Source organism: Plectropomus leopardus, chromosome 15 (genome assembly GCF_026936395.1).
Source record: "Plectropomus leopardus strain MGB_pleo_1.0 chromosome 15, ASM2693639v1, whole genome shotgun sequence".
Classification (NCBI taxonomy): domain Eukaryota; kingdom Metazoa; phylum Chordata; class Actinopteri; order Perciformes; family Serranidae; genus Plectropomus; species Plectropomus leopardus.
In genome coordinates, this window is record NC_142190.1 from 20,347,516 (window position 1) to 20,373,562 (window position 26,047).

Consider the following 26,047-nt stretch of genomic DNA (forward strand, 5'->3'; position numbering starts at 1 on the left):
CACAGCTACACAGTGACTAATAAAATATGCTACGTATGTCTTCATTAGAGTCTGTTCTTTTGAGACGTTATCAGTTAATATTACGATAAATAAGAAGAATGGGTATCAGTTTAAACTGTATGGCAGTCATTTTGACAGCATTATGATAAAAGAGGAGGCATATAGTGGAAAATTACAAAATCTATGTTTTCTTTGGGAAGAAACTAATGTGGTTTACAGACAACATTGTAGCCTTGAGAAACACCAGCAATAACACAGTTTGTATGATTCACGGTGGTGATAAAAACAATGTTTAACAATGTAATTGATGATTTCGTAGTGAAAATGTTGGATGTGGAACCGTTGATGAGCAGAAAGAAATACATCTTATTTTATTTGACATTTTAACCATGACTCTTTTCCTTAACTTGTATCAAACATTATAGCTGACAAAAACAACCTCACCACAAAGTCAACTCAGCAGCTCTTCTGGAGCTTTAGATTATATAACATGATATTAATAAGCAATTGCAGATCCCTAATTGATGCTTTCATTTTTTCTGGGCGCTCTAAGGACTTCTTGTGTTGGCTTAACAGTTACAGGAGGGCCCTTTTGATGAGATCGTATTTGTCAAATGCTGTTTCCGAGGTCAAGAAGGAATTTTGGGTGACAGCTTTTAAGCCAACATGTACTTTAAGTGCTCAGAAAAAAAGTGGGAATTTTTAAGAGATGTATTTGATTGAAAGCTCCAGAAAAGCTACTGAGTGGAAGTGTGGTGAGATTGCTTTTGTCTGCTTTCAAGGTCAAGAAGGAACATCTAAATCTCAACTAGCTTCATGCATGTTTATCTGACTCCTTCTCCTCTGTCCTCCCAGGGTGCTCCGGCTGTGAGCAGGACGGTGACCAGAGTGCCAAGCCAAGACCAGGGAACCTCTAGAGCTCCAGACAAGCCCGAGCCACTGACAAGGCGACGCTCGCGACCTTTGACCCGCAGCAGACCATTGACCCGCTCGTCTCTCTCGTCCCCAATGCATCTCCATGCTCGTCGGGCCAGGGTGAGCAAAACTATGTTTCTTTGGAAGCGTTCGTGAGTTGTAGTGAGATTTTGGGCCATATTCATTGCTAAAGCTCTGAGCTCTAAGGCAACAACTTGTTAAATTATATGTTTGGAGATACTTTCAGGTGAATCTTTAGTCAGTTTGGTTTTATTTTGCCCTGAATACTTACAAATGAAACTAGGCTATCGTCTAGCTTCTCCCATGAGAAAGCCACTTTGGCGCAGTGTTCGTCTGCTGAAAATTACATCACAAGCAGATATGATGTCTGTGATGTACTCTCTTCTTAAAGACTTCAAATCTGCAGTTAACTCTCAGTCATGCTTTAGAAAGAGTTTAGATGCTGGTTTTGGAGCTAAACGACATCTAACATTCTGCAGCTGACCCTGCAGGCTAAGAGACGTCTGACGGATATAAGTTGATCATGGTAACATCTGAAGAAATGTCTTGATGTTTAACAAACTCAATTTGTACCCTCTTGAGTCTGAGTGAAACCTTTAGACTCAGCGCTGTTTTTGTGCCTCTGTATAAATTTGGACAGTGACTTGTTAGTTTTTGGGACAGACAGTGCTGAAACAAGCTGTTAGATCTTTGCACTGCTGTGTCTTACACTGGGGATTTCTACCCAAAGCTCTTTACAGGAAAGTAAATGTTTCCCTCACTTTCTCTATTTCTTAAAAAAAACAACAACTCAGTTTTCTCCCATTTCCTCCATCCTCCCTCTCCTCTCTGGGCTTCTGTCCAGTCTGCATGCTGTTGTGTAAATAAGGTAACAGTAAAAGGATGAGACAGCTCTGCTCCACCCACAATATGCAAGGTCACCTTTTTCTGAGTCAGCACTGCAGCAGCAACAAAACATACCACAAATACACCACCAGTACAACTGTCTGATAGATAAACAGAGGTGAAGAGCAAGAAAAAGGGTTTAATTGATATTCATGTTTAATTATTGCAAATAACAAAAACCTTTAAGTGTGCATGTTTATTCTTGACAGTAGAAAAAGCAGTTTGACAAAATAATGCCAATTCAAGGTCCACTTACCTTTTCCTGGAGCTTTCAACAATGTCACCTGGTGTTCATCAGTTGCCAGAGTTTATTCAGTTGTCAGGGGTATATGGATCTTTTGGCTCACACACACTCGGTTGCTGCTGGCACCTTTACGACTTCTTGTCAGTGTTGTCTCAAAAGCTGAGCATGAAATTTAATTACTGGTCTTGGTTATAGTATTTTGACAGAACGTATAATTCAAAGCTCTGAATAAAGTTAATCAGTGGACCAGGGGTTGGGATTGTTATGTTAGACCACAAAACTGTGACTGAGAGTCAGAATTTCTCAATACTCGGTGTATATTCATTACAAATTGCGTGCTTATTTGGTGGCTTACAGGTAAAAAGAGGTCCAGGGGTGTAACTGAGCATTTAAAGGAGCTATATACGACATTAAAGTCTTGGCTGTGATTGCCTGCACATGGCTCTCACCTCTGATGTCATGAGCAAACATGGAAGTGGCTGAGCCGAAATGGCAACAGCTGACAGCTAACAATGCAAACAACAGCAACAGTGCTGACAGAGCTAATGGTGTTAATCTGGATGGGGAGCTGGAGGATGGGTGTTACGTCTCTGCCTGACCCAGAGCGGCTGTAATTAACTAGCCACTGGGACATGAAGGGAGGGACTAACATGAACTAACATGCATGTGTGGCCAGTCCAGCTTCCAAAACAAAGAACAGAGAAGCTCACATCAAAACACACACAGAGGTAGTGTGACTTATTTCTTACATAAAAAATAGTTTCTTGCTGCTATATTAATGTTCAAAATCTCATAAACAGAACCTTAAATTAACCATATACATAATTAAACACTGTAATTTTAATGCTGGTAAAACCACAAGTGTATGTAACAAAGAATGTGACTTCACTATTCCACCAAATATACTTCAGTTTACCTCAGTGTCTTTGCATCTTCAAAACAACAAAAATGATTACCTGGTTTTTGACCTGCAAATCACCATATTGGTGTTCACAAGAGATAGCATGCCTTTGCAGAATACAGTGATTTGTGCACAGTTCTGCTCTGAAGTGTCAGAATTATTCGTTGTGAATGTATGTGTGTAAAAGTGTAGGTGGGTAGAGGGAGCACCAGGGGCCGTGGGATCAGACTGATGCTAAGGAGTGGGTTTATTTTCCCCCAACCGTGACTGATAAAGCACAGCTGTCCAAACTGACATGGACACACACGTGTGCGCACACACACACACACACACACTCCAAATTTAGAGCATATTTTGCATGTTTTTAGAAGAATTCAGTCATTCTGGAAAACATTGTTGTCATTGTTTTATCGTTTTCTAAACAAGCTTTTAACATTTCATTGTTTAATATGTATCTGTAAGCCACATCAGTGCAGTATTATTTTTGTTTGGCGATTGGATGATTTCATCAACATCATTCATTCAACATCAGGAACGTGACCTTCACTTTCTGATCACCTTTTTTTTTGTTTTCTCTGGTTGACATTCAGACAAATAAGCTGTTAGGGTTTGATGGGTTTTCATATGATTGTATGGCATAAATACTTTAAAAATCTGTGTCTGTTTCTGTTTGTTGATCCGGATTTGAAATATGGGTCATTATCCCAGAGCAGCTACTGCTGCTGTATGAGCAGAGTGAGTTTCAGGCGAACTGAGTCATTGCCTTTGGCTGATAGTGAGTTTACATTCTCTGAAGCTTTAGTGTTCATGTGAATTTGCTACGTGTTTGTATCTTTTATTGCTTTTGTTTTGCTACTCACTGTGTATTTTCTTCTCTTTTTTCATAACAGGCTGCTGCAAGGATGATGAGTGGATCAGCAGGTAAGATAACCTTTAAAGTGTGAGTGTGAGTGTGTGTGTGTGAGGACGGGTGCTTGTGTGCTTTCGGTATCCGTTTAGTTGGATTGTTTGCATTCCCACTTTGGGATAAAACCGGACTTCTGGGAATGTCTCCCACAGGATTCCCAGCCAGTATGTCAAACCTCAGCCACCCAGAAGTAGTGATATACTGTTTCTACTATAACACACATACACACACACACACACACACAGCCTTGCCTGTACACACACACAACACATGCATATTCAGGTGCATAAACAAAGATATGCAGGCGAGCTCACACAAAAAACCCAAACTCTTTGTGCTTTGAAGTTTTGGTTTAGTGGAATTTGTTTCTTGATAGCACTCAGGAGCTTATCATGCTTCCACCAATACAAAAACAGAAATTTTCTAATTGAAAATATCACTCATGTTACAGAGATTATTTTTTCCTTCTGGTCATGAATTTATGTCTTTTTCTTAAACTCCCGGGGACAGTGATACGAGCGTCTGAGGAGATGATTAATGAGTCCAACTCTGACCCATGTCTATATCTCTTATCCTCAGAGTGTGTCCCTTTTTGATTGACATGCACAGGCGTCATGGCGACTGTAGTCAACGGCAACCCAGTTAGATGTCTCACATTCACCATGCTGTGGAATTGTTTATTTTTGTGTGTTTTGCCTGCATGTGTGTGTGTGTGTGTACACGTTGGGGTGTCTCCGATGACCATCAGCAGGGGTACTGTCAATGATAGTGCACGGAGGAGAGGTGCAGTGTGGGTAATGAGGCCCCAGAGGCTCCAGGGAGGTCAGAGGTGATATACGTATGACGAGGGCGAGAGTGTGTGTGTTGGTGTGTGAGAGAGACAGAAACATTTCATACAAACACGGTGGTGCTGAGCGAGGAGTGTAGATTAGTTTCATTGTTTGGGCTTTGGTGCTTCAGGTTTGTTTTCTCACTTGAGAGTGTTTATTTTCTCCTGTGATACGAGGAAACACTTTGGCTCTTTGACAGAGATCCTGTCTAATCAATCAGTGTTTGTCGGCCTGTGTGGGCTGTGTGTTAGCGGCAAAGGCAAAGGGACGGGATATGATATGCACATATCTCTGGTCACATAGCTGACATTCAGTCTGCTCTCTGACAGATAAACAGGGAATTCCTTTTACCAGAACGACTGGTACCTGTGTTCTCTGCTGGGGGGTCTCCTTATCTGTCTGTAGATTTCTGTAATCATCCACAGCATGCATCTTTGATGTATTTTTTTTAGTGTGACTTGTCCGTGGGCGTGCGTATGAGGGAATGCATGCCACGATGGTATGTGGTTTAAATCAGATCTGCCCTCAAACCAGTGAGAGAAACGTTTTAATCCCTGCAAGGATGAAAGGATTTATTTTCAATACATTTTTTTTTCTCTGAAGAATTAATATGCAATAACAGAGGAGTATTTTTGTATAAATGCTAAAGTGCTTTACTTGATCTCAAGTTCGTTTGCATTTCAGTGCTCTCTTAATCTTTGAGGTCACCTCCGCAGAGCAGACAGTTACCTCTCGTCTACTACACATGCACAAAACCTGATTTTTTAGCATTTAAACCCTTTTCTAAACTCTTCTACTAACCTCGTCTTGACGTAGAATAACGACATTTGGGTGAAACGTATGAAGGCAAAACCCAACATCTTTAAAATGTTAACGTCCACACAAGGTTAAATTCTTCAACATTTAAAATATCATCAACCTGGCTGTCATTCCAGCCACAATATAATGTCTGTCTGACGTAAGAATCCAACATCTTTCTCATGTCTTTCTGATGTTATATTAACATCCAACAGCTGGCTTTGCACTTTTTTCAGGATTTCCATTACACTCATTTATTTGTGGCAGCCCGCCATGAATAAAACATCTGCTGCCACATGTTGACTTTCTATTTTTGGAGCTGGACCATTCATTAGTAGCTGCTGAAATATATATACCATTCAGTTATTTATTGCATCACACTCTGCTGGGCCTGATCAGCTTTGAGCGGATTGATCCTGTTACCTGTTTTTTTTGGGTCTTCGATCCTAGCATATGAGTTTTGCTCCAGCTGCTCACTTCAGCTCTACATTGTTTCAAATGAGCTGGATGAGTTCACATTACTGCCGCTCTGGTAAAAAATTGCCACTCAGATATTTTAGAAGAGTGCTGCTATTTTAAAGCAGCTGATAAGCTGTTAGTGACCTTGGCATGAACCAAACACACACTGACACACATTCTCTACACTTTCACTGCAGTCCAGAATTATAAAAAACATATAATCCATCAGTATTTTCACATTATTGGAAAGCGCTCGGGGAGGCTGTGGGTAATCTCGACCTATGGCCCGTGAATCCTTTTAGCGTATCCCTTGCATGTCTGTAAATATGTTTTTAATATGTCTGACTGGAGGGATTCAGCTGATTTATGGCTCAAGCAGACTTCTGACACACATTTTCCTCGAGGCAACGTCATGCTGATATTTAACCCAAAGGTTTTTGTCTTGTTTTAGTTGTTAGTTAACACAGACGTCCTCACATTTTCTTGTGTGAAAGTGCTAAAAGTGTCAAAGGGTTCAGTCGGTCCACATGTCTGTGAATGTTGTGGGTGTGTGACTGTGGAAACCTCTACTGTACTGCCGCTGTGTGTTACGCATAAGATACCTCACACAGAAAAGCAGTTGGCTCAGCAATTAACTTGCAATAAACCTTTATAACTTAATGATGGTTGCTTGTTGTGGTGTTAGTGTGTGTGTGTGTGTGTGTGTGTGTGTGTGTGTGTGTGTGTGTGTGTGTGTGTGTGTGTGTGTGTGTGTGTGTGTGCATGTGTGTGTGTGTAAGTAGATGTGATGTGTAGACCCACCAGAGTGCATACATTAAAGGTTTGTGATGATAGGAGGTCCCGTATTAACTCGGTGGTAAGTAAGTGAGCCTGTGTGTGGGTGTGTGTTTGTGTGTGTGTGCGTGCGCGCTGAATATTGCAGCAGTGCTTTAACAAGTGTGGAAGTGGATTTGGCTGTAGTCCCAGTCCCTCCCTCTGCTTCTTCCCTCACCTCTCCCTTTTCATTTTTCCCATCTTTCTGCCCTCTGCTGTCTTTTCTGTTGTTCCTACTGGTTTTTTTTTTGTTTCCATGTCTATTTTCCATCTTGATTTGTTTCACTGTAACTGCTGTGGAGGGAGGGGGGGTTAAAATATGTTCTTAAAAAACTCGAAACATGTCCGTGTAAAATATGTTCCTTAAGAATTAAATGCATACAAACGTGTCAAAATTATAATCCCAACACATGTCAAATTGCACAGACATCCATAGGATCCTGCAGGCTGGTCTGTCACATGCAGCCAGTTGGTGGCAGAAACGTCTAATGAGGAAGTAGTTAATAGTTAATAGTTAATAAACACTAACAGTTTGCTGATCTGCAAATGCCTGGGAAGTCCCTGATCTATAATGTATGGCATTATGGCTATATAGGCTGACCATTTTTAGACTACTTCAATAAAGTTATGGAAATGGGATGAAATATTCTGGAAATGTTGTGGAAAAGTTTCAGACTGAATTGATAAATATGTGTGGGAGCCTTGTTAAGCATTTTTTATGTTGGTCTCCACCGACTATTGAGGAAAAATATCTGTCTTTTTAGCTGCGAAACACTCCACTATGTTCCCCAGCTCATACAACTGGTTTTTAGAGCAGTGATTACAGCTACCTAGTGCTACGACTGGAAACAACACTGATGAGAATCGTAACAGTAAGTTGCAGGCCATAAAACCAAATCAGTGAGCTAGGAGATTGTAAACACTATTTGTGTATTTGTGTGTGTGTGTATGTGTTGGCATGTGTGGTTGGCGACACATATTTTGTGTTTGTGTGTGGTCCTGCAACCCTACACTTGAACGGAGAGAGGGCTTGAGGAAGCAGGTCGGTCCTTGAGGATTTTCCTGCTAAAATGCTTATTTTCACAGGTAAAAACAACGCTATATGTGTATTGCGCCTAAGTGCCTTTAAAATGAGACACTCAGCAACAAGGCCTCCTATCAGCATGTGATCTGTACTCCCATGACCTGTGGAGTTTCCTCCATGTCCATTAGCTATTGTTTCCCCTCCCGGTCCTGCCCCGGGTCCTGCTACTTCCATACCACAGTCTGCGGCCCGTAGCCCTCCACGCTCAGCTTTCAAACCCCCCATGTCTGTCTCCAAATACAACATCTGCCCCTCCCCATCACTTCCATACTTTATACATCAGGCTGCTTCCCATACCGCAGCACAGGTTTCCCCTATTTCTCATCCATATCATCTCTCCTTCTCGGCCCTGAGGCCGGGACCTTTGCTTTTTGTCCCCCGGCCTGAGGCAGGCCGCAGCGATAGCCATCTCCTGCTGTAGTAGGTGATGCAGTCTCCAGAATAGGAGGTGGACAATGTCAACAGACTTATCTTCGCAGGCCGGACAAGGGAAGTTGTTGTTGTTACTGGAGAGAGAGAGAGAGAGAGTTCAGGGGATAGACACTCAAAATTAGCTCCTGACCCACTTTTCTGCCGACCCCGTTTTTCTGAAGGAACTGTCCAGAGCAGCTTTCCTCGACGGCTGGCGCAGAAATATTGACAGAGAGTCACGCTGATACTGTTGATTCAAGCCTGTGTGAACAGATGGGTGTAATGTTGGCTCCTCTTGTGTTGCTGTTTCACTTCAGGCTCTTTTATGATGACACACATGGTCAGCATACGGATCCTAAAATAATAATAATAATTATAAACGTATGCATTATTTCTTCATTCCAATCTATTTCAGTGGCAATCAAACTCAAATTTCAGGCAGGAAAATCAAAATAGTTTCCACTCAGATGTTCTTCCACTGGAAAATCAAATGTCTTTATGCTTTTAAGAAAAACAGCTTCACGTCTTTGTTGTTCCACTTTTTGGGGTCATCTGTTTTCGGATCTCCTGTGCCGCCGCTGTCTGTCTTCCCCTCCTTATTGCTGAGTCTTCACTGCCTTTGCTTTTGCAAGGAGCGCCTGTCAATCACAGCATCACAAAAAGTCAAGGGTCAAGTTGACCGTGTCCCCCCTGAATGATGAACAATTTTTTTCCATGTTTAACCCTTTGAAAACTAAGCAAACTGGCTTGATTTCTTTCAAGAACATGGCAAGAAGGCAATGAACAATTAAAGGAGAAATGACCCAAAAATTAGAAAGAAATTGGTAAAAAGTACTTGAAAATTACCCTAAAATTAGTAAACAAAACAAAACACAACAAAAAGATTTAAAGAAAGCAAGGAAATGATCTTGAACAATGTGCTTGAAATTTCTATATTAACTCTGTAACTCTGTGTGAAATTATGATTATTATAAATGTTTTTTTTTCCCTAGAACTGTTTCCATTTCATTAAAAAAAAGTAAATACATTTCTAAATCCAATAATTTTCTAACAATTTACAGAACGTTTCTTACCAAGTTACTCTTTGCATCTCTTTCCCACCGGTTTGCTCAGGGTTCACAGGTTTAAATTCACGTGAAAGGCATTTGAAAGCAAGAAAATGATGTCACTCCAGGTTTCAAAGATTTAAAGCATGGATTTATGAGAAAGCACTTATTTTTAAGTGTTCCTTTACCTCTTTAAGCATTTACATATACGTTTCTGCCTATACAGAAGTAACTGCATTTGTCTGTGAAGCTACTTGTTTTGGCTAAATTCAGTTTTCAGTTCATGCTATGTCACTGAAGGTAAAGAACACATAAACAGATGTTGTGATTTGAATTCTGTGGCGCTGCTCTTCGAAATGCTTTTTGAGGAAGTGAGCAACATATGGAATTACTATGTCATTCATAGTAAGATGATTAGGCTTGTGCGTGTGTGTGTGTGTGTGTGTGTGTGTGTGTGTGTGCTCCCAGCGATCACTGAAAAGAGATAGTATGAGCTCGGAATTTAGGTCAAGGTCACCCAGTGCCATCTGTTCAATGGTTTCATTTAATCTGGAGGTTTTCCACTTTAAGCAGACTGGTGCTCTCTAAAGGTAACAAGCTGCAGACAATTTATTTTACTGGAGGAGGAATGCTGCTGTTGTATGGAAATGATTCTCTGTCTGGATTCCTCGTTTGTTTAGTTTTGATTGCAGAGCACCCAAAGATTTCAGGTAAGCAGTTGCCAATGTGACATACGGCATAGATATTGGTGGGTTACTGTATGTATATGTGTGTGTGTTTCAGTCTCAGACTGTAGAGTCAAGTGAGTTGAGGTTCTGGCCTGAATGACTGAGTGTTGCTGAAAATAGACGACAGAGAGCAGAGAGACAGTGGCAGGGATGACGGGAAGAAAAAATGAGCAGGGAGAGGAGAAGGAGGAAAGGAAGGAATAGAGGGAGGCTGAGCAGACATGTAAATTTAAGGAAGCTGGGGGACAGAAGTGGGTTGGACAAGATGCTTGCTTGTCTTTGATCACGTGATGTGTTAAATCATTGATCAGTCTGAATTTACCAACCCAGACTGTGCATTTGCAGCTATTGACTTTTTACAGTAAAACCACACTGCAGGAGAGACTCAGTGACAGCAAACGCTGGAATCTAGAAATGTCTTTTTCAGAAAGATTTTTATAAAAATGTGGAAAGGTGAAGTTTGCCAACTTTTATTGTGCATTCAGTGGCTGTGTTCGCAGCACAACAATAGAAGTTTGGACTTTAATTCATGTCTGTTTAAGCAGCTTTTCTGCTCATATTCAAAATTGTCTGCACACTCTAAACATAGCCCACATATCTGAGATCTCAGAAAAGTTGAGAGTTAAGTCATACATTTAAAAAAACAAACAAACAAAAAATCCTGTGTAAAAGTCTGCTGTGCAGTCAGACCGTCCGACAGACACAGAGCTGTGTTTGGGACTGTGTTTGTGCACAGGCCTCGTCTTGAGCAGGCTTCCACAGAATAAAATAAATGGCCCATGCGAACTCCAAATGACGGATATCCATCACAGTGACTGAGAACTTTAATCCATGTCTTGATATTGGTTCCTATGGTACCTACAGTATGCTCCTGCATGAAAACAAGTATCATCGCATTTTCTGAGAGTTTGCACCACAGTATCGGTTGTGGTGACATCACTAACATATAAGCTCTGCCGGCATGATCCCACAAGCATGAGCACTTTATAGGTATAGAGTACACACCAAGGAATTTTTTTAAGTCGATTAAATTTACCATCAACACTGATTGGACATCCACATAAAAGGTTGTAAATTTTTCCTTTGAGTTTTAATGGGTAAGAATGATGTTCAGAATCATTATAGTGTCTAAATTCACCTCTTGCCATTGGAGACAGATGATACAAGAGAGGGCTTTGAGAATCTTTGTGACCATCGCATGAAGCTTGTACAGAATTTCTGAATTGTCATGCTACCTATTTAACACAGTTTCCTAACCTCAAATGACCTGACAGGAGGAAGAAACAGAAATTCGACCTTCCCCTTCTCCACCTTCTCCTCCTCTTTTTTTCTGCCTTTAGAAGACAAAACCAGCCATGTCCATTTCTGTAACCGCTGCAAGATCCGATTGCTCTCCCGGCGGAGACGCCCATGCTACGCTGTGTATTTGTTCTGAAAGTCAGATCCCAGGTCTGTCCAGAGAACATGTCCATTGTTCTGCTTTGATTGGCTGTTTGAGCCCTGGAATGTGTTAGGTTGGTGTTTTGATTGGCTGCTGCTGTGAGACAGTGTTCCTGTGGTGTTTTCTCTCCCTGTCCTGGGTAGAGGTTAACCTTAAGGACCAGCTTACCATCCACACATTATAGACTTCAACATCACAGCAGAGAAATACAAGTGTTTACAGTGTTTAATTTCTGACCTCTGGCCTCTTTCTTTCTCACTGTTCTGTCTGCTCACCTCGACCAAAAATCCACTGTGTTTCTACAATTTCTGCTGTCACTTTCAGTGTCTACCACACGGTCTCATTGAGTTTCCAACTGCTGATCAATAGAGACGGTACTGGAAGTAAGACACTGGTGCTACAAGACATCTCATTTTCTAGCCTTCAAAAGCAAATAAAAAAAGCAGCATGACTTCAGAAATTCTCCATTCTAATTTGTTTTTGAGAATATATGACCAATCTTTATGTTAAAGGTCACTTTTGACTGTGCTAGAGACATGCTGATGTCAAGTTTTTTGCTCACTAATGGAGCCGATTACATATTTTTCCTTGGAGTGGCTTCCATAAAATTAGGCTGCATTTAGACTGCAAGTAAATCATATTTGTTTCTCAAATCAGATCATTTGAATCTTGTGTGACACCACTTTTCTCAAGCTGCTTTCAGATGCCTTTCACACATTTTTTTTTACCTTTAAACCTTAAGCACATTGGTATGATTTCTTTCATTAACATGGGGGGAAAAGACAATAAGGAACTTGGTTAGAAATGCAAGAAATTATTAGATTATTTTAAAGTAGCTAGGGAAATTATGAAGACAAAATAAAAAAATATTTATATATTTATATTGATCACAATTAGATATTTAATATTATGTTAGAAAATTATATTTTTTAAGCAATTTTAGGGGCATTTCCTTTTTTTACCTTCTTTTAAATTTTTTTTTTTTTTTTTTTTACTAATTTACAAGCAATTTTCATGTACTTTTCACACTTTGGTTTTGCTCATTTTTGGATAATTTCTTCTTTCTTTCATTGCTTCCCTCCAGTGTTTTTGAAAGAAATCAAGCCAATTTGTTCAGGTTACAGACCATCTGCACTGCTTTTGGCAAATGATATAATGTTGTAGGCGTCAGTAACTACGTAGCTCGGCTGGTGACGCAGTGTTCCAATGTGGAAGCATGAAAAATTGAGGTCCATCATTTCGCCCTCCAAGCAATAACTGAAACATTTTTTATTTCAATTCATTTAAGCGTCTCTCCACGGACTGCTGTTCTCAGTGTTACTCTCCACAGCGCTCTGCAGCATAGATTTTGCTCAGCAGCTCCATCACTCTGGATTTGCCGTCGTTATGCATTCCATTTCGAGTAATGCAAGAGTTATTACGAAATCAGATTTTAGTGGCCAGAGCATCCGGGCAGAGACACATCTGGAGATAGCTGAATCTGAAATATGAAATCACATTTTAAAAACCACCACCTTCTTCCTGTCCAGACTTTCTACTATCAATTTGGCTAATCAAAAAAAAAAAAATAAAAATCAGCTGGCTGTTTGAACAAGGCATTAGATGACTCATGAGAAATATAGTTTAAAAGGAATAGTCAAAAGAAAAGTAGCAGGGGCCGAAAAATCATGACTTTTGGTCTCTACGGGCCAAGATTTATGGTTTAAGGTTTAAGAAAGCTCCCTACGAAGCCAAGAGAAGACATATCACTGTTTTCACAGGCTGAGTGGTTCTCCTCAAGATGAGTAAACAGAAGCTCATGTCTATGATCGGAGGAATTCCCTTTTAGAACAAATAGGCAGTTTATAATAAAGATAATCTGGCACCTAGTCATCAGTGATGCAGATACTTGTCTTCCCAATAGAAGATTTAGGATTCATTTTGAACAAAAGCATGATTTGTGAAATTCAAATGTTGACCTTTGTCCCAACATGTTTCAGGGGATTTTATCAGTCACTTACTTATTCTCTTTTTATTATTATAGAAGTACATATCAGAAGGATTTCAGAAAACAAAACGTAGGAGGTAATCTTCTACCCCTCAGAGTTATGTCAGAGTGTTCTGATTATAAGCCAGTTGTGCCTGAGGTTGGCTGTGATAATGTGCTAAAATCCTTTAATCCTGCAGCCCACACATGACAGTATTTGCACAGGGAACACAGTCACAAGATAATGTGCATATATGTGTGTATATACACAAACTAAATACATGTGCATCCACCTATGCATCTATACATGCTTTGTATTTAAGAGTACCTAACTTCATTTACATGCATTTTATATTTTTATCTGTGTGTAACAGTATGTTTTGTGTCTCTTTGAGAACTGATAAAGCTGGTCATCATGCAGTCGCTGTGTCTGGTACCTTCGGGGTTTATGTTACACTTTGGTGTTACGCTGTGTTTCATGGTTGTAAAATAACCTCATTTGCTGTATGTGTTTCAGTTGTGACATAACTTCTACCACACACATGCAGCTGTATAAGCCTCTAAAAAATGAAAAGAAAAGAACATGCAATCTTTCACACAGACTTTCCTTCTATTTCTAGGGCAGGTATTGTTTCTTAAAAAATATCTGCAGGCATTCTTCATTAAAGAAATTGTACAAATATGTATTGAATACACAGCCACTCAAAGCAACACTTTATCAGCCTATCCACATTTTGATGAATATAACAGAGAGAGGGAAAAAGCTTTTCACCATTCAGCAACATGTAACAACTCATTTAACCCTGATAGCACCTTTTATGTGAATGCTCTAGTATTTATTGTAATTATGACTATTGCTTTCACACTAGTCTTGATTTTGTGAGTTCAAAACATAGAGCCACTTTTTTTCTGATTGAGACTAACTTTGGTGCTGCTTGTTCTAAATTTTCCAACTCTCTGACATATTTTCCATAAAATATTCCCTTGTTTTGTGTTTTTCAGCGACAGTAGTGTTGTTGGTTCAAAATTCCCTCATGTGTGTCCAGTTAGTTTGACATTTTGTGACAGAAGGTTCATTCAGTAGAGTGTGATGTACTTTACACCATTTTCATACTCATCAAGTTGTTCAGTGGCATCTTGTGCCTTTAAAGCACCAGTAAGTTTCTCCATTTTTCCTTGTTATTGTCACAGATGGATTCATGCATTAGAATTGGCACTTGGCACAATTTTTTTTCTTTATAATTTCTCTAATATGTGAGACACCATGGATATGTCGGCAGTTTCTTTGCAACAACCTGCAGGAGGCTTACAGACATGATTGCAAACTTTAGGTGTATTGTCTGAAATAAGGACCTTGTTTGTGTTTTTCTTGACTCTTTTCAAGACATTAAAACAGTGCTATACCCCCTTGCATGCTTTCATAATCATCTGTTTTCCTCATTTTATTTCGTACGGCACACACAGGTTCCTCACCTCCTCTCCTGTCTGCATTTTCCGTCCTCTCTTCAACATGATTACTTCTCTCCCACACAGCATCCAATACCTTCCAGTAACACGCTGACGCATATGTCGTGGTCTCTTGTCAGTTTGGAATCCAAACCCACAAAAAGAGCTGATGCAACTGTTTCAGATGCTTGCGGCAGTCACTATCCTCTAATTAATAGTGAGGCTACAAAACAAGCCGCTGGAGGATGTCACTTTGGGCTTTAGGAGAGAGTGACATTTTTAAACAATTAACCTAAACCTAAGCTCAATATTTGTACATTTGCATGTGTAATGTCTGCATTCAAACATCAAATTGATTATTAGGAGATGAAACATTGTCATGATGTTGGCATGCATATGTTAGCCTTACTCCTATAGAATATAATGTAACTCTGCTTCAAATATTAAAAACAAATCCATCCAAAATCAGATTAGAAAAAGCTGTTTTGTTCTGTAAATATATGGGTACAATGATTGCCCTTGTATTTTGTGACAATAAGTATTTAGTACATTTCTTTCTCCATTCACTAACTTAGTTTAGTTTTCGTTGAGTTTATTCGAGTCATTTTTTTATTCATTATTTGACTAACTTACATCTTTTTTCTAAAATATATTTTAATCTATGAAGTGTTTTACACATTTCAGTGTCTTTTCAAAACCAGTCCACAAATTAACTCCTTTGACTGTTATACATCTTTGTTTTGCATTTGTTCCAATCTTTGTAAAAATACAAAATCCTCTTAGTTCATACTGACTTTTGGAGTTTGAACACCTTCTGGATACAGTCGGGCAACACGCTTTTTTTTTTTTTTTACTTTATACATCAATTGTGTAGTTTTAAAGTCTACTAAATCTCTAAATTTGAGATCATGTGAGTAGCTTGAATATCTTGCAACTTGTTTTGCAATGGAAATTGTCCCATTATTCCCAGTCTCCTCCATTTCATTTTTACCATTTGAGTATAATTATGTGTGATAGAAACATACCGTGTGACTTGTCTCCTTCGATTTGCAAAAATAACGCTTGCGAAATACCATTAAGCTTTTTTTAAATAGAAATGGAAATTTCATCAGAAGTTTTATTCCATAAGTCAATAAGCATGTATGCTTGGTTCCTCTCGTCCCACAGCGGATGCTCTATATGTTGGTGGTCTTGTCAGTCGACTCTGCCTCTCCCCTCAGCTCCTTGGCTCTTTCCTTCCTTTAGTCCTTCTCCCATCAGATACTTGCTGTGCATCATTCTTTCCTCTAAAACACTTTCCCTCTCATCACTGCTGCCGGTGCCAGCCATAAATCTCCACAGTGTACCTCAGGAATATAAATCACCTGTCAACGGACACCAGGCCAAGGCAGGGCAAGCAGCAGTGCACAGTGGTGAACTCCAGCTTTAAAAACTCTCCCCTCTTCCAACATCATTTGAAACCAATTCGACCACAGAAATCACATTTGGGGTAAAGACTAAAGTGATCATCCCCAAGTGATTATTCATAGCCCCGTTTACGACAGTCAGCCACACCAGTAAAGAGGTATTCTGTGTCCAGATAAGGGCAGGATTCTGCTGACTGCTGTGGATGTCAAGCGTGTTTCGACAGGCCAAAATGTCGAATCAGGTCTCTACTCGTGGATCCGTGCTGACCTGGAACTCAACACCACAAACAGGACATCCGACGGTGTCAAGCGGACGGCAGCTGAGGAGCGTCCTGGCTGGTCTGATCACTCTGTCTGGCATTCCTGGGATAACACGGCAGTAACTCAGAGCTCAGAATGAAATTCCCAAAACTCTTGACCTGTCAGAGGGGTGAATGTGACTCACACAGAGAGACAGCTCTGACGGCTGATGTTTGTGTACTTTCACTATAGGCTGTCGGGCTGACTGGAGCATGTATGCTGTTGAGTTTAAACTCCTCTTATGTACTTAGTCAAGCAGTTACTCATAATGTGATGCAAAAATCTACTTATGCGGTTAAAAAAAAACAATCGAAGCCTTGGGTTCCTTTGTCCTTTGTTGTGTTGCATGGGAAGATTGCCAATGTAGCCACAATTTAAAGCTCTGAATATCTGCTGTATCTAGCTTCATAACGGAACAGTGTGTAAGATTTAGGGAGATTTAGTGCCGTCTAATGGTGAGGATCACAGATTGCAACCAGCTGAAACAACTGGTGTTCCTACAGTTTTCATTATTCACAAGGTTTTTACCAGGAGCCAAATTATCCACAAAGGTCTCTTTCTCTCCAAAACAAACAGAATTGGTGATTTAAACTGTTAAAAACACTAATTAAAAACTGTTTCACGTCACAAATCAGTGTTTCTTCAAAGCTGCTTGGCATGTCGGAGACGGGATGTTAGCCCAGCACTTGCCAATCTGTGCTCACCTTTTTCTGTGATAATTTAAAATCCAGACGTTCAGGAGATTTTTATTGGGAACTGAGTTATGCGCAGAGGTCTACTCTCCAACACAAATGGACAAGATTATCAGAACAAAAAAAACAAAAACAAAATTAAAGCAGTTTCATCTTACAATCAGTGTTTCTTCTATACTGTTTGGCATGTTGGCGACTGGTTGTTAGCCCAGCATGTGCCAATCTGTGCTCACTTTTTTCTCTTATAATTTAAGATCCAGATGTTCTGGAGATTTTTATTGGGAGCCAAATTATCCACACAAGGTCTCCAAAACAAACAGACCCAGTTAAACCAGTAAAAACAAAAATTAAAGCAGTTTTACATTTCAAAATCTGTGTTTTTCTGATGCTCTTGTAGAGGAGGGGCTTCTAACTATGGTGGTTGACACGATAACGCAAAAACACAAATGGTCCTATCTGGAGCCAGTGTTTGGTCTGTATATAAATAGCTTGTTTTAAGGTAACAAAAACACAATTCCTATTATCAGGTGATAGATAAAACATGCTTATATTCAATTTCTGCCGATATATCCCCTAAATCCTACGCACTGAACCTTTAAATGAGAATTTGCTGCTTTATTCCATGTCTTGTCCTTGTAAATTGGCAGTTTTGGGCAGTTGATAAGACAAAATTAGCTCTTGTGAGACATCAGCTTGAGTTCTTGTACTATTTGTCATTATTTCTTTAAGATTTGAAACATTGGTCATTGAAAAGTAATGGTGAACTGGTCACTGGTGAAGCCCAGCATGTCTGTTGCAACAGTTTGTACAGCTGCCCTGTTTAGTCAGATCTGTGACAGAATGACCAGAGATGGTAGAGGAAGCTTTCCCTGGCAACACAACTCAAGTACAACTTGTTTGTGTGTGTGTGTGTGTGTGTGTGTATGTGTGTGGCATGTGTGTGTGTGGGGCATGTGTGTTATTAGTGTGTGCATCAAGGGGATTGAATGAGATCCTTGTTAGGGTGAGTGGGTGTGTTTGGGTTGCGGAGATCATGTAGGATTGGTGTGTGTGTGTGTGTGTGTGTGTGTGTGAGAGAGAGAGAGAAAGAGAGAGAGTCTTGTACAAGGGGAGGGGGGAAACCGCCTCTCACATCTGGCTTGCCATGTCAGAGGTCCAGACTCACATGCTGAAGTTATGTTGAAACATTGCGCTCGCCCTGTGCCAAGATGAGTCGGGCAGGCGGCTGAGGAGGGCAGAAATGCTGGATTAATTCAATCAGTTCATCTTCAGTCGCTCCAAAGCCTGCAAATACAGGACTTCATCCGCCTCCGCTGGTGCAGGAAGGTGACGCAGCGCGAGTGGAGCTTCATACCAGGTGAAGCGGTGACGACCATTGCGGCAGCCAGACGCAGCAGCCGCGGGGCGCACTGTCCCAGCAGCCAGCCAGCCAGCAGACAGCCGGCCCGAGGCTGTTCACGGTGGATATAAAGAGACGATTGAGGAATAACGAGTGTTGACGGAGGTTTTGGTTAGGGAATATGCGTCCGGCTGCACCGCAATGACAAGCCAGCGGAGGTCTGCCAAGCTACAGCTGCGGCGGTCGATCAGCGAGCAGCTGCGGGACTCCACGTCCAAGGCTTGGGATCTGCTGTGGAGGAATGTCCGGGAGAGACGGCTGGCAGGTCAGAGAGCCAATGGACCTGAAACTAGTTAATATGCGAAGTTTATCCTCGTTTCTGACTGACACGAGTCTGTCAAATAGATAAATGTCGAGATATTATATTAGCAGCAGGAGCTGAAGTGCCACCTTATGGCACCCCGTGTTTAAATATCAAATATATCACGGTCTGGAGATTGATTTCTGACTACATGGATGATTATTTGTTTTTGCTTATCACTGTTGGAAGTCATAATGTGCCTACATTTCTATTTTTTACTACATTATAACAACTTTATGAATAACATAAGAGGGGTACAGAAGACTAAAGTTTATCTCAGTCTCTGTGCTGCATATAGCCTCTATGTTATGGTTCCAGCGTCACGCGCAGCGCGCTCCCTGATATTTTGGGAAGGTCATTGTCAAATTTAGTGCTGAAAACAGCGCAGGCATGTGCTGTGGACGGGGAGTGCAGCCCCAGATGCCAATCGCTCAGCATTTGGTCAGATTTAGAGAGTGGTTTATTTGCTTATTAACGAGGGAGCGAGGGGTGATTTGATATTTTAGGTTTCATGCAAATGTGGATGGAGTCAGTCTATTCTGTGCGCGCCAATGCACCAAGTTTGGAGGGTCAGTGAGGTTGCTCTATATTTACAGTAGCCTGGATGCGCAAAGTTAGATGTCTCTCTCTCTCTCTCTTTCTCAAGTGTGCGTCAGAGAGGGAGGAGAAGGAGGAAAGTGAGGAGAAAGAGAGGGCTGCATCTGTCTCCTCGGTTTAATGTAATTACCGAGATGTCTCTGCCTCTTAAGCAAATTAAAAGATGAACATTCCCACATTCACCACCACAGGCCACCATATCGGTCAAAGTCACAGTGCCTGTCAGGGGCGTTCAAGTGCATGTAGCAGTGATGAATCACATGTATGAAAAGGCTATTGTTAAAAGAACATTTTCATATTGCTTTAGTGATGCTTTGCGCTCAATTAATAAAAGAGGAGTATCAGTCAAATGGAGCATCAGAGAACACCTGCTGCCCCCGTAATCCTCTTTCCCCTAATTTCTCACCACTCCATCCTGTCCTCTAGCCCCAAATCCTCCTCCTCCACCAGCCCTCCCTCCCTCGCCCCACTGCTTAACCCATCAGCTCACAAGGAACATAGTTCACATCTGTCTGGATCAGATTTTGAGATGAGGGATCCTTAAAATGTGCACATGTAGCGTTATGCTGGTAGCCTGTATATTCAGCGGAGCCTTTCCCACTCTGTGAATTACACTGGGAGTTGGTCAGATGTTTTAAATTTGGAACTGTGTGTCAGAGATGATAAATTTAGGCTATTAATGCAATGCAGTGTACTACATGAAGCTTAAACTGAACACATAAGAGACACAACACTGTATAACATACAAGAGCACATTAGCAGAGTACTTTGGTACAAAAAAACCCCAAACATATTAATTGTCCAGTGGACAATGGACACAGGATTGAAGTTTAGCAAGAAAAAAAGGCATGTTTGCAATTGTAATCAAAACTACGTAGGTGCATTAATAAATAAATGGACAAATGAGGGTCATGAACTGAATCTGAAACTGACTTTAAATTGTGTATTTGGTTCCATTCAATCATCTGTATGTTTATGTGCGTGTGTGTAAACTGAGAGTACATAATAGCACCTGGATTTAGATGTAATCCTGCAGGTTTTTAGGTTAGTGGTGGGGGTCGGGTCTCCCTTTGCATGTGGGATTTGTGGGTCTTAGTTGCTTTGGTGTGACTGTTGTTATATGTGTGTGTGAGTGTGTCTAAACCTTTACTTTGACTCATTTCTTTACAACTTATCACTGCTCTGACTATACAGTATAGTCATCAGTTTGCCCTCTCACCTTGAACTGTGTTTCAATGCTGTATTGAAAATACTCAGTTAGCAGTGAGTCAAATACAGCAGTGGCATGGTTGAGTCATGTTCCTGCTGTTCAGTGTGAATTTCTCATTAGTTAGTTACCCTTAATACATTGAAGTTCATGTGATTCAGCTGCTTTCTTGTGCTTCCATAAACCAGCTCAAGGCTGTATCAAAAAAATGAGGTTTCATCATTCGTTCAAGCCTTTAGCAACACATCAAAAAGCTAAATTTTCTTTTAAATTTTCTCAATTCCCCCCCAAGGAACTCTGTGTTAACAGGCAAGTCATCCTAATGTGCAAGATGCTGCCTTGCACATTAGTTTGTCAAATTTCAGATATTTTTTTTTTAATCTCTTTCGGATACCTGTGCAGCTTTGGATGCTCAGGAATGGCGTCCCTTAGCTGTATCTAAATCAAGAGGTCAAACATTAAAGAGGACCAGGCTTTGAAAGTCAGAGGCCTCAAGCTTGGAAATACTGTGACGCTCAAACTGGTTACATGAGTGTCATCCCTTAGATCACTTAAAATCACCTGAAGGGTTTTTTTAATGAGACATGCAGCTTTTTCCCATTTATACACTTTTGTCTCTTGATGTTGCCAGTTTCTTTCACTTCTGCTTATATCTTTATGATTGGTGTCGATGAACAATAGCTATTGTATCACATAGATTTTTAGTACAATCATTGACCTTAATGGATAGGTCACCCCGAAATAAAAAAAAGCATATTTTTCCTCTTACCTGTAGTGCTAGTTATTAATCTAGATTGTTTTGGTGTGAGTTGCAGATGTCTGCCTTCTCTCCAATAAAATGAAACTAAATGGCACTTGGCTTGTGATGCTCAAAGCGCCAAAAATGTATGTTTAAAAAACTAGACAGTAATGTCTCTTTCTAGAAATCATGACCTGGTTACCCAAGATTAAGTTTCAATGTATTTTTTGGTGCTAAGAGCAACACAAACCAATGCCATCTAGTTCTACTATATCTGAGAAAAGGCAGACATCTCTACGGCCGATATCATCAGCACTTAGCAATTCACACCAGACAATCTAGATTGCTAAAAAGCACTTCCGATAGAACGAATATGTGTTTTTGATATGGGGTGAACTGACTGTCCCTTTAAGGGCTGATAGGGATTCGTATTCAGTAGCTTCACAAAATGGGCTATTGTATTTTCTTTATATTGTTTGCTGTTGTGGCCCCGACACCTGCATATTGAAATCATTCCTACTGTCACTAACTGTACCTGATTTTTGCACTCTCCTCTTTAGTTTGTCTGTTTAATTTCTGTCTCATCTTGGCCGGCTGTAACTGAGACAGAGAGATGGATATTATATTACCTGCCACTTACTACAGCTGTGTCCTGTGCCAAACCATTTACATACATCTCTTTAAATGACTGTCACGTTACTACGTCAACCTGCGGAGCCCTGCATCAGTTGGAAAGTTTTGTAAGCACCCTGTACAAGTGTTTTGGGTGTATTGAGATGGGTCAGGTCCAAACTCCAACCTGGGGCCAGTTGTGGCCCTTACACCAATTTTAAGCTGCCCTCTGTTTGTTTTTCAAAATATACCATATGATTACCACAACACCGGTTAATCAAGCAAGATCACTTTTCATATATTTTCATTCATCTCATGATGACAGGACTTCAGCTTGTGGGCATGCACCTATAGGAACTATATGTAGGTGAAACTAATGCGTTTTCATCTACAGTAAAGAAGCCAACCAACAGTTGCCTTACACCAGATAATCCCTGCAACGTAGATAAAACAGCCACGGCAAAGCAGTATAAAGTCGACAGTGAGAGCTGCCACTTGCAGGAGTGGTGGAAAGTTGAATACTATTGCACTTATAGATGAAACAGTTGGGTTTGTGTCATTTGTATGCAATTTTCTTTTTCAATAACTATATGATGCAAGAAGCAGCTGGCTCCCAGGTATTTTCACATTATCTGGCCCCCATTCGAAAAAGTTTGGACACCCCTGATCTAGACTAACATGAAAAATAATTCTATGAATAAATTCATCTGTCCCACATTTCCTCAAGAGGGCAGTCTTATCAAATTAAATCACAGATTTTAAATTATCAGACTGTTCACTAACACACCTCTCCGATAGCATATGACTGAAGAGCTCAGCTGTAATGCCCCTGTACTGTGAGATCCGGTGTGTGTGTGTGTGTGTGACTGCTGACCTAAAGTTGACTTTTTTTATGACCTACTTTTCACGTGCACCCCCATGCTGCTCTTACCCCCTGCCTATTACCTCCTTAAAATGAATTAAAATGACCTCCCATATCCTCTAGTCCTGGCAAATCATTATTCTGCCAAACTAGGTCAAAGTACGAACTTCCCTCCTTCACTGCATTCCATACATTTATCTGCCAACCGGTTACTGCATGGCGACATTCGGTCACGCATTTCAGTCAGAGAATTGCTCACTATAACGGTATTTTTGTTGGATGTGTTGCTATCAAGAGGCCCAAGTAGGGAATGTGGGTGTTGTGTTTGTGCTGGATCAGTTATGTTTAATGTCATGTGGTACGGACTTGATGTTGTGGATTTAGAGAACTTTTCTCAATGGCTTTACAGTCCAACTCAACTTTACCAACAATGCTCCTACACACATTCCTCAGCTCAGTCTCACACACCCACATGTGCTCTATTGTTCTGCCTTTTCCCATGTCACATATGGTCTTTTTTCCAGGCCTATCCCCAATCTGATTGCATCTCCCATCTCAGATATTCCCTTCACACACACTTGCCTGAGGCGTGTACCCAATTGTGTCTTTGGCACAGCGTCAGGAAGCGGGGCAGTGTTTGCTGAGCGGCCATGCCATTGGCTGCTTGTCATGTGACCAAAAAGGAAAGACCTTGTGGAAGCAAGATGTTGAGAGTCTTCCTCCCATCTCAGCTGCAAAATCAGTCAGTGTGTGTCTGTGTGTGTTGCGGGGGGAAAACAAGGTCTTGTCATCCGAGTCAGGTGGTGTGATGAAGTTTGCGTGTTTGTTTGGCTGTGGTGAGCTGCAGGGAGGAGGCAGGCGGGTGGAAGAGCTGATTCGGCTTCCAGTGAGGGCATGTTAGAGGCAGGAATTCAGAAGGAGTGCTCACACAATAACTCATCAGAGCGAGAGGGAGGAAGACTTGTAGCTTTGTGAGGATCAGGTTGTGATGTTATGGACGCTGTGGATAGATGTGTGCGCGTTATGGATGATGCGGCAGTGAATACGAACAGTGTGGCACACAGAAAAAATGCTGCAGGGAATGAAGAGACAGCAAACAACACTGTGGACAATACAAACGGAATAGAGGCTGCCAAAGATGAGGTTGTGAGGGACGATATAGAGAAAGCTGAGGACAGCACGGACAATGCTGATGTGACAGACAGACGGAGCATGGAAACTGATGGCAACATCAACATGGATCAAAGTGTCAAGGGCGAAAGTAATGACAGCGAGAGTGACGGTGACAGCACCAGTGAGGGAACTTGTCTGGAAGCCATGACGCCTGACGGGCACAACCACTACCTGAGGCTGGGCGACACCCCTCGAAGGCGCTCTGCCCTGCGCCTCTCACGCATTATTGCCCGCAAGCAGCTGCTTCGGAGGCTGGCTCAAGGTAGAGAGTTATGGCAAAGTGATAACGTCTGTGTCAGTGTGACTAGATTTGTGACTAGTGTTACAGTTTCTGTTTACATGATTAGTTAGATGTTCTTTCAAGAAAAAGTAAGAAATTATGTAGATTTAACTATTTTTTTTCCACATTAGAAAACAAAGTCTGCACATTAGATTATACTCACATGAAGATTTAATCTAATTAACACTAATCCGACAGTTACATGCTCTTCATCAGACACGTTTTTTTTTCTTCTCTTGTTTTTTGTTTTCTTGTATTATCTTTTGTCCAGCATCTAGGCTTTTTGTCGTCTGGATGTCCGTGCTTTTTTTTAAAAAACTTTTTTCATACAAAAAGGAGCTAGAACATTAATTGACTTGACACTGCTATTGTAGTGTTTGTATTAGATTTTAAAGTATACTTTGTGTGAATTTCCCTTAGTTTTCTTTTCTCCTGTGGATGAACTAAACCAGGTGAAGGGTTCAAACAATGTAAGTTTTGATAAAGAAAGTTTGTCAGTTTAAAACATAGAAATGAACACTGAATGCGGCCTTTTTGTGTGAGAATCCGTCTCCCTCAGCATTCGACGTACAGAAGTTTACACAACACGAAAACTGAATAGACCCGACTCCCTTATCACATTTTTTAAATATGCTTTTTGGCAAGAGCCTACACACTCGCACTTCTTTCTGTCTTTCTTTCTTTTTATCAGTAGGACAAGTCTTTTATAAATCTGTAAGAAGTCATAACAAACTCTAAAGCACTGCTGTGTTATTGTTTTTGTCTATGTCCTCCCTACCCAACTTGTATTCCATGGCTACTTCCTAAACTTCCTGTCACATGACTCATGTTTCCCCAGGAGTGAGGAGAACATCCCCCTATTCAGAAAGACATAGCTTTGGGCTGTTGTTATGTGTGTTTATTGTAGAAGATGAGTTACTGTATTCTGAGGTTTTTCCAGGTGCAGTGCTGGTCCGGAAAAGAGATGGGTGTTTTTTGTTCTGATTGAACCATGGCACACGACTATGAGTGAGCAGAAACATGTCAGGTCTTGTGTTAAGTGTTTTTTTATCCCCGGCTGATAATTTGCCTTTGCAAGCCAAATCTTGTTTGAAGCATTCTAAAAAACTGATATGTGTGAAGGACAGACAGAGATATGACAACTGAAGCAGGTCAGGAATGTAGATAGAGAAGCAAGTTTATGCCTGTGCTGGTTTTGGATGATGGTATGACTTATTTAATTTTCACTCCCTACCTCTTGCACACATTTTTCCTCTCTCCTACTGCAATCACACTCTCCTTGTCCGTCTTTCTCTGTCTCTGTCTGTCTTTTTCACAGGTACTCTTACCGCTTGCATTCCGCCTCTCAGCAGCTGGCTTTATAGATTTAAAAATGAATACGGGCTGTATATGGGTCATGGTGATATTTTACAGTAGCAACAATCAGTATTTTATAATAAAAATGAACAAAATATTTTACCTGCTCAGCACCAAACTGCAAACAGATAAAGTTAGTGATTAGCTGTTGAACATAGTGTAACATTTAACAGCTAAAGAGACATAGACATTAATAATACTTAGAAAGCAGACCGAAAATGGCGCCTA

The 26,047-nt window shown here is 40.8% G+C and overlaps 1 protein-coding gene across 4 annotated transcripts in view; it reads left to right on the forward strand.

The window, feature by feature from the left end:
- stard13a (StAR related lipid transfer domain containing 13a) overlaps window positions 1-26,047 on the forward strand; it is a 64,801-nt gene that overhangs the window by 16,767 nt on the left and 21,987 nt on the right. For 2 of the 4 annotated variants that reach the window (XM_088088445.1, XM_042498873.2), the window contains 2 exons: window positions 856-1,035; window positions 3,857-3,887. In XM_088088445.1, the coding sequence (XP_087944571.1) occupies window positions 856-1,035; window positions 3,857-3,887 (211 nt within the window). Of the gene's footprint in view, window positions 1-855; window positions 1,036-3,856; window positions 3,888-18,399; window positions 18,958-23,730; window positions 24,446-26,047 lie in introns of those variants that run through there. The other 2 variants (XM_042498874.2, XM_042498872.2) reach the window with 2 other exon arrangements.